At 42.2% G+C, this 19,222-nt stretch overlaps 1 protein-coding gene across 1 annotated transcript in view; it reads right to left on the reverse strand.

The window, feature by feature from the left end:
- LOC140476714 (SCO-spondin-like) overlaps nt 1-19,222 on the reverse strand; it is a 202,151-nt gene that overhangs the window by 84,945 nt on the left and 97,984 nt on the right. Inside the window, exon 3 of the mRNA XM_072569534.1 lies at nt 6,969-7,178. Within this exon, the coding sequence (XP_072425635.1) occupies nt 6,969-7,178 (210 nt within the window). The remainder of the gene's footprint in view (nt 1-6,968; nt 7,179-19,222) is intronic.

Consider the following 19,222-nt stretch of genomic DNA (forward strand, 5'->3'; position numbering starts at 1 on the left):
ACACATGCTCTCACACACACACATACTCATACACCCTCTCACACATACACTCACACACACACACACACACACATATTCTCACACACGCTCACACACATAGACACACTCTCACATACACACACACGCTCAGACACATACTCACACTTGCTCTCACACACACACACACACACACGCTCACACACACACACACACACACACACACGGACAAACTCTCACACACACGGACAAACTCACACACATACGGACAAACTCTCACACACACTCTCACACACATACTCACACACCCTCACACACACTCTCACACACATACTCACACACCCTCACACACACATACTCACACACCCTCACACACATACTCATACACACTCTCACACACATACTCACACACACACGGACAAACTCTCACACACACTCTCACACATGCTCTCACACACGCACTCACACACACATGCGCTCACACACATATGGACAAACTCTCACACACACACTCTCACACATGCTCTCACATACGCACTCACACACACACGCGCTCACACACATATGGACAAACTCTCACACACACGCTCACACACATAGACACACTCACAAACACACACTCACACACGCTCTCACACATGCTCTCACACACACACACTCTCACACATACTCACACACACTCACACACATACGGACAAACTCTCACACACACTCACACACGCACATACTCACACACCCTCACACACATACACACACTCACACACACTCGCACACACACATTCACATTCTCACACATGCTTACACACATACTCACACACACACACACTCTCACACACATACGGACAAACTCTCACACACACACACACATACTTACACACGCTCACACACACATACTCACACATGCTCACACACTCACGCACATTCTCACACACACACACACTCACTCACACACATACACACACACACATACACACACTCATTCACACACATACACACACACACATACACACACGCACACACACACACATACGCACACACACACATACACACACTCACTCACACACATACGCACACACACTCACACATACACACACACACACACACACATACACATACTCACACACAGACACACTCACGCACTCACACACATGCACACACACACACACACTCATACACACGCTCACACATACTCACACACGCTCACACACATACACAGATGCACACATAGACACACTCTCACACGCTCACACATACTCTCTCACACACACACACTCTCACACATACTCTCACACACACACATACTTACACACACGCTCACACATACACATACTCACACACACACATACTCACACACATATTCACACACACATGCTCACACACATACTCTCACACACACTCACACACGCACACACACTCTCACACACATACACACACACTGACACACACACACACATACTCTCACACACACACACACACACACACATACTCTCTCTCGCACACACACAGTCACACACATACACACACACATACTCATACGCTCACACACACACTCTCACAAACACATACTCTCTCACACACACACACAATGTACTCACACATGCTCACACACACTCTCATACATACACACACACGCTCACACTCACACACACACTTTCACACACATACTCACACACACACACAAACACACTCATACACACACATAAACAAACACATACTCACACACACTCACACATACACTCACTCACATACTCACACACACGCTCACACATACACATACTCACACACACGCTCACACATACACATACTCACACACATACTTACACACACGCTCACACACATATATACACATGCTCACACACATACTCACACACGCTCACACACAGACACTCTCTCACACACATACACACAGACACACTCACATATATACGCTCACACACATACACACACACACATGCTCTCACACACGCACTCACTCACACGCTCACACACACATGCTCTCATACGCTCTCACACACACACACACACTCAAACACCCTCACACACATACTCACACACCCTCACACACACCCTCACACACACTCACACTGACAAACTCTCACACACATGCTCACACTCACACATACTCTCACACACACACAGAAACAAACACATACTCTCACACACACACAGAAACAAACACATACTCTCACACACACAACCTCACACACATACACACACGCTCACACTCTCACACACACACGCTCACTCACTCTCACACTCACACACACACTCACACTCTCACACACACACATACTCACAAACGCTCACACACACACATACTCACGCTCACACACATACTCACACACCCACTCACACACATACTCACACTCACACACATACTCACACACCCTCACACACACATACTCACACACGCTCACACACATACTCACACACATAGACACACTCTCACACACGCTCACACACAGACACACTCTCACACACACTCACTCACATATGCTCTCACACACGCTCTCTCACACACACACGCGCTCACACACTCACACACATACGGACAAACTCTCACACACACTCTCACGCTCTCACACACACACCCACACACATACTCACACACCCTCACACACACACACGCTCACACACACACATATGGACAAACTCTCACACACACGCTCACACACACACACACTCTCACACTCACTCACACACACTCACACACATACGGACAAACTCTCACACACGCTCACACACACACACTCACACACGCTCTCTCACACACACACATACACACGCTCTCACACACGCACATACTCACACACCCTCACACACATACTCACACACACACACACACGCACACACACACGCACACACACATTCACATTCTCACATACGCTCACACACATACACACACACACATACGGACAAACTCTCACACACACACACATTCTCACACACCAACGCTCACACACACACATACACACATACTCACACACGCTCACACACACACATACTCACACACGCTCACACACAGACACACTCTCACACACATACACACACGGATTCACTCACACACACTCACGGACTCACACACATTCACACGCTCACACACATACACACACACATGCTCTCACACAACCACACACATACGAACAATCTCTCACACACTCACACACATTCTCACACACCAACGCTCACACACACACATACACACACTCACTCACACACACACATATACACACTCACTCACACACATGCTCACACACAGACACACACACACATACACTCAGACACACTCACACATATACGCTCACACACATACACACACACATGCTCTCACACACGCACTCACTCACACACACACACACACACACACTCTCACACGCTCTCACACACACACGCACACTCAAACACCCTCACACACATACTCACACACCCTCACACACACACGCTCACACTGACAAACTCTCACACACACTCACACACTCTCACACACACACACACACTCACACACTCTCACACACACACAGAAACAAACACATACTCTCACACACACACCCTCACACACATACACACACGCTCACTCACTCTCACACTCACACACACACACTCACACTCTCACACACACACACTCACTCACTCTCACACTCACACACACACACTCTCACGCACACATACTCACAAACGCTCACACACGCTCACACACACACATACTCACGCTCACGCACATACTCACACACCCACTCACACACATACTCACACTCACACACATACTCACACACCCTCACACACGCTCACACACATACTCACACACATAGACACACTCTCACACACGCTCACACACACATGCTCTCACACACGCTCTCACACACACACTCACACACATACGGACAAACTCTCACACACACACACGCTCTCACACACGGTCTCACACACCCTCACACACATAGACACACTCACACACACACGCACACACACTCACACTCTCACACTTCGCTCACACACACTCTCACACATACGGACAAACTCTCACACACACTCACACTCAAACACACACTCTCTCACACACACACACACACACACGCTCACACACACACAGGCACATACTCACACATGCTCACACACACATACTTACACACGCTCTCACACACACACACTCACACACATAGACACACTCTCACACACACGCTCACACGCACACACACTCACACTCTCACGCACACTCACACACACATACTCACACACGCTCACACACATATTCACACACACACACACATACACACACACACACATACTCACGCTCACACACATACTCACGCTCACACACATACTCACACACACACACAGACACTTTCTCAAACACGCTCACACACATAGCCACACTCTCACACACACTCACGGTCACACACACACATACACACACATTCACACACACTCATACTCACACATATACTCACACACCCTCACACACATAGACACGCTCACACACACACACTCACACACGCTCACACACATAATCACACACACTCTCACACATACGGACAAACTCTCACACACACTCACACACATACTCACACATGCTCTCACACACTCTCACACATGCTCACACACACACCCTCACACACACGCTCTCACACACACACATACACACACATACGCTCACACACACACATACACATGCTCACACACACATATATTCACACACGCTCACACACACACACACTCACGCTCGCACACATACACACATATACTCACGCTCACACACAGACACACTCTCACACACACAAGCTCAGACACACACGCTCAGATACATACTCACACTGTCACGCATGCTTACACACATACTCACACACATACGGACAAACTCTCACACACACTCAAACACTCACACACACACTCACACATGCTCTCACATATGCTCTCACACACACACACACATGCTCACAAACACACACACACTCACACACATACGGACAAAATTTCTCACACACACACACACACACGCTCTGACACACGCCCTCACACACACACACACATACTCACACACCCTCACACACACAGACACACTCTCACGCACACACACTCTCACTCACACTCTCTCACAATACGGACAAACTCTCTCACACACACTCACACATACTCTCACACACACATACACATACTCACACACGTTCTCTCACACACACACACCCTCACACACGCTCACACACATAGACCCACTCTCACACACATAGACCCACTCTCACACACACACATACTCACACACGCTCAGACACATACTCACACACGCTCACACACACACACACACTCACACTCTCACACACATGGACAAACTCTCACACACACGGACAAACACTCACACACACACACACACTCACACACGCTCTCACACACACACACACACACGGACAAACTCTCACACACACTCTCACACACACACACACACACACATGCTCTCACACACACACTCACTCACACACACACATACTCTCACACGCTCACACACACATGCTCACACACACACACGCTCACACACACACACGCGGAGACACCCACACAGACACACACATGTTACACAGCAACAGGAGAACCTGTCGCAATGACATCAGAAATCCGTAGGGAGTAACTCGGGCAGGGCCTGTGCAGAATGGGATTGAGTTCATGGTTCAGGTTGGTGCCTTCCACCCGAATATGTTTGCAGTGTTCCCCAGGGAATGTTCAGGGGAGAGTCCCAGGATGGTGCCTGGGATGGAGAGGCTCAATGACCAGGAGAGGCTGCACACACTCACATTGTTTTCTTTCAAGCAGAGATGGTTAAGAGAGGAGTGTGATCGAGGTGTGTACAATTCTCACAGCATGGGCAGGATGGGCAGGATGGGCAGGATGGGCAGGATGGGCAGGATGGGCGGGATGGACGGGATGGGCGGGATGGGCGGGATGGGCGGGATGGGCGGGATGGGCGGGATGGGCAGGATGGGCGGGATGGGCGGGATGGACGGGATGGGCGGGATGGGCGGGATGGGCGGGATGGACGGGATGGACGGGATGGACGGGATGGACGGGATGGGCGGGATGGGCGGGATGGACGGGATGGGCGGGATGGGCGGGATGGACGGGATGGACGGGATGGGCGGGATGGGCGGGATGGACGGGATGGGCGGGATGGGCGGGATGGGCGGGATGGGCGGGATGGGCGGGATGGACGGGATGGACGGGATGGGCGGGATGGGCGGGATGGGCGGGATGGACGGGATGGACGGGATGGACGGGATGGACGGGATGGGCGGGATGGAAGGGATGGGCGGGATGGACGGGATGGACGGGATGGACGGGATGGGCGGGATGGACGGGATGGGCGGGATGGGCGGGATGGACGGGATGGACGGGATGGACGGGATGGACGGGATGGGCAGCTATTCCCTTAGTTGAAGGGTCACCTTTCTCAAGTGAAAAACAGGGGCTTTCGATGGGATTTGAAGTGGGACTCTTTTTACCGACAGGGTGGTGAGTCTGGAATTTACTGCCTGGGAGGGGACTCAGATGGAAAACCTCACAACCTTTGAGAAGGTGGTGAACGTGATGGTACAGTGGAATGATCACTCGATTATTCATCCAGACATTCAGCTCATGTTCGGGATCCTCTTACTAGAATCCTGCTGTACGCACTGAGAGACGATGGTTCAGAGCAACATACCATCCTGAACCAGCCTCCCAGCTCTGTGGCTGACCTTTCGGGTAGTTCGAGACAGGACATAGTCACATCCTAGAAAGGGACAGGAGGAAACTCCCTTGGAAGAGCATCCAAAAGGTCATAACATTCAAGGCTAGGGGCCCAATGAGGGAAGTGGGATTAGTGGAGATATAGTGCAGAGGGGAAGGGCAGATTGACTGGAGGTGTAGGGGTGGGGGGAAAGGAAGGGAGTTACTTGGCAGTGAGGTGGGCATTTGGGGCAGTGGGGTGTGAGGGACAGGGGCTGGGTGTCCTGCCATTATACACTTACTTGTGAACAAAGCAGAGAGCCTCCGGCCCAGACTGGGTGTAATACTGGGAGATACCATTGTCTCCTCCATATACAGCTCGCATCTTCTCCTGGTCCAATCTCCACCCGTTCAGTTTGTAGTGATACAGACTGGCACAAGGCACCTGGGCCTCTGCTCTGGGAGAGATCACCTCAACTCGTGACAGCTCCACTGTCTGTTCACACCAGTGTCTATAGGGCACAGCAAATACACACGGTTACACGCTGGTACACACAGTTATATGCTATTACACACTGGTACACACTGGTACACACAGTTATATACTATTACACACGGTTACACACTGGTACACACAGTTATATGTTATTACACACTGGTACACACTGGTACACACAGTTATATACTATTACACACGGTTACACACTGGTACACACAGTTATATACTATTACACACTCTTACACACTGGTACACACAGTTATATGCTATTACACACTGGTACACACTGGTACACACAGTTATATGCTATTACACACTCTTACACACTGGTACACACAGTTATATGCTATTACACACTCTTACACACTGGTACACACAGTTATATGCTATTACACACTGGTACACACAGTTATATGCTATTACACGCTGTTACACACTGGTACACACAGTTATATGCTATTACACGCTGGTACACACAGTTATATGCTATTACACACTCACACACTGGTACACACAGTTATATGCTATTACACACTCTTACACACTGGTACACACAGTTATATACTATTACACACTCTTACACACTGGTACACACAGTTATATGCTATTACACACTGGTACACACTGGTACACACAGTTATATGCTATTACACACTCTTACACACTGGTACACAGTTATATGCTATTACACACTCTTACACACTGGTACACACAGTTATATACTATTACACACTGGTACACACTGGTACACACAATCATATGCTATTACACACTGTTACACACTGTTACACACAGTTATATGCTATTACACACTCTTACACACTGGTACACACTGTTATATGCTATTACACACTGTTACACACAGTTATATGCTATTACACACTCTTACACACTGGTACACACAGTTATATGCTATTACACACTCTTACACACTGGTACACACTGTTATATGCTATTACACACTGTTACACACTGTTACACACAGTTATATGCTATTACACACTCTTACACACTGGTACACACAGTTATATACTATTACACACTGTTACACACTGGTACACACAGTCATATGCTATTACACACTGTTACACACTGTTACACACAGTTATATGCTATTACACACTCTTACACACTGGTACACACAGTTTTTTGCTATTACATGCTGTTACACACAGTTATATGCTATTACATGCTGTTACACACTGGTACACAGTTATATGCTATTACACACTGGTACACACAGTTATATGCTATTACATGCTGTTACACACTGGTACACAGTTATATGCTATTACACACTGGTACACACTGGTACACACAGTTATATACTATTACACACGGTTACACACTGGTACACACAGTTATATGCTATTACACACTGGTACACACAGTTATATGCTATTACACACTCTTACACACTGTTAGACACAGTTATATGCTATTACACACTCTTACACACTGGTACACACAGTCATATGCTATTACACACTGTTACACACTGTTACACACAGTTATATGCTATTACACACTCTTACACACTGGTACACACAGTTTTTTGCTATTACATGCTGTTACACACAGTTATATACTATTACACACTGGTACACACAGTTATATGCTATTACACACTGTTACACACTGGTACACACAGTTATATGCTATTACATGCTGTTACACACTGGTACACAGTTATATGCTATTACACACTGGTACACACTGGTACACACAGTTATATACTATTACACACGGTTACACACTGGTACACACAGTTATATGCTATTACACACTGGTACACACAGTTATATGCTATTACACATTCTTACACACTGGTACACACAGTTATATGCTATTACAAGCTGTTACACACTGGTACACACAGTTATATGCTATTACACACTGGTACACACTGGTACACACAGTTATATGCTATTACACACTGTTACACACAGTTATATGCTATTACACACTCTTACACACTGGTACACACAGTTATATGCTATTACACACTGGTACACACTGGTACACACAGTTATATGCTATTACACACTGTTACACACAGTTATATGCTATTACACACTCTTACACACTGGTACACACAGTTATATGCTATTACACACTGGTACACACTGGTACACACAGTTATATGCTATTACACACTGTTACACACAGTTATATGCTATTACACACTCTTACACACTGGTACACACAGTTATATGCTATTACACACTCTTACACACTGGTACACACAGTTATATGCTATTACACACTGTTACACACAGTTATATGCTATTACACACTGGTACACACTGGTACACACAGTTATATGCTATTACACACTGGTACACAGTTATATGCTATTACATGCTGTTACACACTGGTACACAGTTATATGCTGTTACACACTGGTACACACTGGTACACACAGTTATATGTTATTACACACTGGTACACACTGGTACACACAGTTATATACTATTACACACGGTTACACACTGGTACACACAGTTATATACTATTACACACGGTTACACACTGGTACACACAGTTATATACTATTACACACTCTTACACACTGGTACACACAGTTATATGCTATTACACACTGGTACAGACTGGTACACACAGTTATATGCTATTACACACTCTTACACACTGGTACACACAGTTACATGCTATTACACACTCTTACACACTGGTACACACAGTTATATGCTATTACACACTGTTACACACAGTTATATGCTATTACACACTCTTACACACTGGTACACACAGTTATATGCTATTACACACTGGTACACACTGGTACACACAGTTATATGCTGTTACACACTGTTACACACAGTTATATGCTATTACACACTCTTACACACTGGTACACACAGTTATATGCTATTACACACTGGTACACACTGGTACACACAGTTATATGCTATTACACATTCTTACACACTGGTACACACAGTTATATGCTATTACACACTGTTACACACAGTTATATGCTATTACACACTGGTACACACTGGTACACACAGTTATATGCTATTACACACTGGTACACACTGGTACACACAGTTATATGCTATTACACACTGGTACACACTGGTACACACAGTTATATACTATTACACACGGTTACACACTGGTACACACAGTTATATGCTATTTCACACTGGTACACACAGTTATATGCTATTACACACTGGTACACACTGGTACACACAGTTATATGCTATTACACATTCTTACACACTGGTACACACAGTTATATGGTATTACACACTGGTACACACTGGTACACACAGTTATATGCTATTACACACTCTTACACACTGGTACACACAGTTATATGCTATTACACACTGTTACACACTGGTACACACAGTTATATGCTATTACACACTGTTACACACAGTTATATGCTATTACACACTGGTACACACTGGTACACACAGTTATATGCTATTACACATTCTTACACACTGGTACATACAGTTATATGCTATTACACACTGTTACACACAGTTATATGCTATTACACACGGGTACACACAGTTACATGCTATTACACACTGGTACACAGTTATATGCTATTACAAACTGTTACACACTGGTACACACAGTTATATGCTATTACACACTGTTACACACAGTTATATGCTATTACATGCTGTTACACACTGGTACACAGTTATATGCTATTACACACTGGTACACACTGGTACACACAGTTATATGCTATTACACACTGGTACACACTGGTACACACAGTTATATACTATTACACATGGTTAGACAGTGGTACACACAGTTATATGCTATTACACACTGGTACACACAGTTATATGCTATTACACACTGGTACACACTGGTACACACAGTTATATGCTATTACACATTCTTACACACTGGTACACACAGTTATATGCTATTACACACTGGTACACACTGGTACACACAGTTATATGCTATTACACATTCTTACACACTGGTACACACAGTTATATGCTATTACACATTCTTACACACTGGTACACACAGTTATATGATATTACACACTGTTACACACAGTTATATGCTATTACACACTGGTACACACTGGTACACACAGTTATATGCTATTACACACTCTTACACACTGGTACACACAGTTATATGCTATTACACACTGGTACATACAGTTATATGCTATTACACACTGTTACACACAGTTATATGCTATTACACACTCTTACACACTGGTACACACAGTTATATGCTATTACACACTCTTACACACTAGTACACACAGTTATATGCTATTACACACTGTTACACACAGTTATATGCTATTACACACTCTTACACACTGGTACACACAGTTATATGCTATTACACATTCTTACACACTGGTACACACAGTTATATGCTAATACACACGGTTACACACTGGTACACACAGTTATATGCTATTACACACTGGTACACACTGGTACACACAGTTATATGCTATTACACATTCTTACACCTGGTACACACAGTTATATGCTATTACAAGCTGTTACACACTGGTACACACAGTTATATGCTATTACACATTCTTACACACTGGTAAACACAGTTATATGCTATTACAAGCTGTTACACACTGGTACACAAAGTTATATGCTATTACACACTCTTACACACTGGTACACACAGTTATATGCTATTACACACTGTTACACACTGTTACACACAGTTATATGCTATTACACACTGTTACACACAGCTATATGCTATTACCCACTCTTACACACTGTTACACACAGTTATATGCTATTACACACTCTTACACACTGGTACACACAGTTATATGCTATTACACACTCTTACACACTGGTACACACAGTTATATGCTATTACACACTCTTACACACTGGTACACACAGTTATATGCTATTACACACTGTTACACACAGTTATATGCTATTACACACTCTTACACACTGGTACACACAGTTATATGCTATTACACATTCTTACACACTGGTACACACAGTTATAGGCTATTACACATTCTTACACACTCTTACACACAGTTATATGCTATTACACACTCTTACACACTGGTACACACAGTTTTTTGCTCTTACACGCTGTTGCACACAGTTATAGGCTATTACACACTGGTACACACAGTTATAGGCTATTACACACTGTTACACACTGGTACACACAGTTATATGCTATTACACACTGTTACACACTGGTACACACAGTTATATGCTATTACACACTCTTACACACTGGTACACACAGTTATATGCTATTACATGCTGTTACACACTGGTACACAGTTATATGCTATTACACACTGGTACACACTGGTACACACAGTTATATACTATTACACACGGTTACACACTGGTAGACACAGTTATATGCTATTACACACTGGTACACACAGTTATATGGAATTACACATTCTTACACACTGGTACACACAGTTATATGCTATTACAAGCTGTTACACACTGGTACACACAGTTATATGCTATTACACACTGGTACACACTGGTACACACAGTTATATGCTATTACACACTGTTATATGCTATTACACACTCTTACACACTGGTACACACAGTTATATGCTATTACACACTGGTACACACTGGTACACACAGTTATATGCTATTACACACTGTTACACACAGTTATATGCTATTACACACTCTTACACACTGGTACACACAGTTATATGCTATTACACACTGGTACACAGTTATATGCTATTACATGCTGTTACACACTGGTACACAGTTATATGCTGTTACACACTGGTACACACTGGTACACACAGTTATATGCTATTACACACTGGTACACACTGGTACACACAGTTATATACTATTACACACGGTTACATACTGGTACACACAGTTATATACTATTACACACGGTTACACACTGGTACACACAGTTATATACTATTACACACTCTTACACACTGGTACACACAGTTATATGCTATTACACACTGGTACACACTGGTACACACAGTTATATGCTATTACACACTCTTACACACTGGTACACACAGTTACATGCTATTACACACTCTTACACACAGTTATATGCTATTATACACTCTTACACACTGTTACACACAGTTATATGCTATTATACACTGTTACACACTGGTACACACAGTTATATGCTATTACACACTATTACACACAGTTATATGCTATTACACACTCTTACACACTGGTACACACAGTTATATGCTATTACACACTCTTACACACTGGTACACACAGTTTTTTGCTATTACATGCTGTTACACACTGGTACACACAGTTATATGCTATTACACACTCTTACACACTGGTACACACAGTTATATGCTATTACACGCTGTTACACACTGGTACACACAGTTATATGCTATTACACACTCTTACACACTTGTACACACAGTTATATGCTGTTACACACAGTTGTATGCTATTACACACTCTTACACACTGTTACACACAGTTATATGCTATCACTCTTACACACTGGTACACACAGTTATATGCTATTACACACTCTTACACACTGGTACACACAGTTATATGCTATTACACACTGGTACACACTGGTACACACAGTTATATACTATTACACACGGTTACACACTGGTACACACAGTTATATGCTATTACACACTGGTACACACAGTTATATGCTATTACACACTCTTACACACTGTTAGACACAGTTATATGCTATTACACACTCTTACACACTGGTACACACAGTCATATGCTATTACACACTGTTACACACTGTTACACACAGTTATATGCTATTACACACTCTTACACACTGGTACACACAGTTACATGCTATTACATGCTGTTACACACAGTTATATACTATTACACACTGGTACACACAGTTATATGCTATTACACACTGTTACACACTGGTACACACAGTTATATGCTATTACATGCTATTACACACTGGTACACACTGGTACACACAGTTATATACTATTACACACGGTTACACACTGGTACACACAGTTATATGCTATTACAAGCTGTTACACACTGGTACACACAGTTATATGCTATTACACACTGGTACACACTGGTACACACAGTTATATGCTATTACACACTGTTACACACAGTTATATGCTATTACACACTCTTACACACTGGTACACACAGTTATATGCTATTACACACTGGTACACACTGGTACACACAGTTATATGCTATTACACACTGTTACACACAGTTATATGCTATTACACACTCTTACACACTGGTACACACAGTTATATGCTATTACACACTGGTACACACTGGTACACACAGTTATATGCTATTACACACTGTTACACACAGTTATATGCTATTACACACTCTTACACACTGGTACACACAGTTATATGCTATTACACACTCTTACACACTGGTACACACAGTTATATGCTATTACACACTGTTACACACAGTTATATGCTATTACACACTGGTACACACTGGTACACACAGTTATATGCTATTACACACTGGTACACAGTTATATGCTATTACATGCTGTTACACACTGGTACACAGTTATATGCTGTTACACACTGGTACACACTGGTACACACAGTTATATGCTATTACACACTGGTACACACAGTTATATACTATTACACACGGTTACACACTGGTACACACAGTTATATACTATTACACACGGTTACACACTGGTACACACAGTTATATACTATTACACACTCTTACACACTGGTACACACAGTTATATGCTATTACACACTGGTACAGACTGGTACACACAGTTATATGCTATTACACACTCTTACACACTGGTACACACAGTTACATGCTATTACACACTCTTACACACTGGTACACACAGTTATATGCTATTACACACTGTTACACACAGTTATATGCTATTACACACTCTTACACACTGGTACACACAGTTATATGCTATTACACACTGGTACACACTGGTACACACAGTTATATGCTATTACACACTGGTACACACAGTTATATGCTATTACACACTGGTACACACTGGTACACACAGTTATATGCTATTACACATTCTTACACACTGGTACACACAGTTATATGCTATTACACACTGTTACACACAGTTATATGCTATTACACACTGGTACACACTGGTACACACAGTTATATGCTATTACACACTGGTACACACTGGTACACACAGTTATATGCTATTACACACTGGTACACACTGGTACACACAGTTATATGCTATTACACACTGGTACACACTGGTACACACAGTTATATACTATTACACACGGTTACACACTGGTACACACAGTTATATGCTATTTCACACTGGTACACACAGTTATATGCTATTACACACTGGTACACACTGGTACACACAGTTATATGCTATTACACATTCTTACACACTGGTACACACAGTTATATGCTATTACACACTGGTACACACTGGTACACACAGTTATATGCTATTACACACTCTTACACACTGGTACACACAGTTATATGCTATTACACACTGTTACACACTGGTACACACAGTTATATGCTATTACACACTGTTACACACAGTTATATGCTATTACACACTGGTACACACTGGTACACACAGTTATATGCTATTACACATTCTTACACACTGGTACATACAGTTATATGCTATTACACACTGTTACACACAGTTATAGGCTATTACACACTGGTACACACAGTTATATGCTATTACACACTGGTACACAGTTATATGCTATTACAAACTGTTACACACTGGTACACACAGTTATATGCTATTACACACTGTTACACACAGTTATATGCTATTACATGCTGTTACACACTGGTACACAGTTATATGCTATTACACACTGGTACACACTGGTACACACAGTTATATGCTATTACACACTGGTACACACTGGTACACACAGTTATATACTATTACACATGGTTAGACAGTGGTACACACAGTTATATGCTATTACACACTGGTACACACAGTTATATGCTATTACACACTGGTACACACTGGTACACACAGTTATATGCTATTACACATTCTTACACACTGGTACACACAGTTATATGCTATTACACACTGGTACACACTGGTACACACAGTTATATGCTATTACACATTCTTACACACTGGTACACACAGTTATATGCTATTACACATTCTTACACACTGGTACACACAGTTATATGATATTACACACTGTTACACACAGTTATATGCTATTACACACTGGTACACACTGGTACACACAGTTATATGCTATTACACACTCTTACACACTGGTACACACAGTTATATGCTATTACACACTGGTACATACAGTTATATGCTATTACACACTGTTACACACAGTTATATGCTATTACACACTGGTACACACTGGTACACACAGTTATATGCTATTACACACTCTTACACACTAGTACACACAGTTATATGCTATTACACACTGTTACACACAGTTATATGCTATTACACACTCTTACACACTGGTACACACAGTTATATGCTATTACACATTCTTACACACTGGTACACACAGTTATATGCTAATACACACGGTTACACACTGGTACACACAGTTATATGCTATTACACACTGGTACACACTGGTACACACAGTTATATGCTATTACACATTCTTACACCTGGTACACACAGTTATATGCTATTACAAGCTGTTACACACTGGTACACACAGTTATATGCTATTACACATTCTTACACACTGGTAAACACAGTTATATGCTATTACAAGCTGTTACACACTGGTACACAAAGTTATATGCTATTACACATTCTTACACACTGGAACACACAGTTATATGCTATTACACACTGTTACACACTGGTATACACAGTTATATGCTATTACACACTCTTACACACTGGTACACACAGTTATATGCTATTACACACTCTTACACACTGTTACACACAGTTATATGCTATTACACACTGTTACACACAGCTATATGATATTACCCACTCTTACACACTGTTACACACAGTTATATGCTATTACACACTCTTACACACTGGTACACACAGTTATATGCTATTACACACTCTTACACACTGTTACACACAGCTATATGCTATTACCCACTCTTACACACTGTTACACACAGTTATATGCTATTACACACTCTTACACACTGGTACACACAGTTATATGCTATTACACACTCTTACACACTGGTACACACAGTTATATGCTATTACACACTGTTACACACAGTTATATGCTATTACACACTCTTACACACTGGTACACACAGTTATATGCTATTACACATTCTTACACACTGGTACACACAGTTATAGGCTATTACACATTCTTACACACTCTTACACACAGTTATATGCTATTACACACTCTTACACACTGGTACACACAGTTTTTTGCTATTACACGCTGTTGCACACAGTTATAGGCTATTACACACTGGTACACACAGTTATAGGCTATTACACACTGTTACACACTGGTACACACAGTTATATGCTATTACACACTGTTACACACTGGTACACACAGTTATATGCTATTACATGCTGTTACACACTGGTACACAGTTATATGCTATTACTCACTGGTACACACTGGTACACACAGTTATATACTATTACACACGGTTACACACTGGTACACACAGTTATATGCTATTACACACTGGTACACACAGTTATATGCAATTACACATTCTTACACACTGGTACACACAGTTATATGCTATTACAAGCTGTTACACACTGGTACACACAGTTATATGCTATTACACACTGGTACACACTGGTACACACAGTTATATGCTATTACACACTGTTATATGCTATTACACACTCTTACACACTGGTACACACAGTTATATGCTATTACACACTGGTACACACTGGTACACACAGTTATATGCTATTACACACTGTTACACACAGTTATATGCTATTACACACTCTTACACACTGGTACACACAGTTATATGCTATTACACACTGTTACACACAGTTATATGCTATTACACACTCTTACACACTGGTACACACAGTTATATGCTATTACACACTGGTACACAGTTATATGCTATTACATGCTGTTACACACTGGTACACAGTTATATGCTGTTACACACTGGTACACACAGTTATATGCTATTACACACTGGTACACACTGGTACACACAGTTATATACTATTACACACGGTTACATACTGGTACACACAGTTATATACTATTACACACGGTTACACACTGGTACACACAGTTATATACTATTACACACTCTTACACACTGGTACACACAGTTACATGCTATTACACACTCTTACACACAGTTATATGCTATTATACACTCTTACACACTGTTACACACAGTTATATGCTATTATACACTGTTACACACTGGTACACACAGTTATATGCTATTACACACTATTACACACAGTTATATGCTATTACACACTCTTACACACTGGTACACACAGTTATATGCTATTACACACTCTTACACACTGGTACACACAGTTTTTTGCTATTACATGCTGTTACACACTGGTACACACAGTTATATGCTATTACACACTCTTACACACTGGTACACACAGTTATATGCTATTACACGCTGTTACACACTGGTACACACAGTTATATGCTATTACACACTCTTACACACTTGTACACACAGTTATATGCTGTTACACACAGTTGTATGCTATTACACACTCTTACACACTGTTACACACAGTTATATGCTATCACTCTTACACACTGGTACACACAGTTATATGCTATTACACACTCTTACACACTGGTACACACAGTTATATGCTATTACACACTCTTACACACAGTTTTTTGCTATTACATGCTGTTACACACTGGTACACACAGTTATATACTATTACACACTGGTACACACAGTTATATGCTATTACACACTCTTACACACTGGTACACACAGTTTTTTGCTATTACACGCTGTTACACACAGTTATATACTTTTACAC

The sequence above is a fragment of the Chiloscyllium punctatum genome, chromosome 5, assembly GCF_047496795.1.
Source record: "Chiloscyllium punctatum isolate Juve2018m chromosome 5, sChiPun1.3, whole genome shotgun sequence".
NCBI classification, from domain to species: Eukaryota; Metazoa; Chordata; class Chondrichthyes; order Orectolobiformes; family Hemiscylliidae; genus Chiloscyllium; species Chiloscyllium punctatum.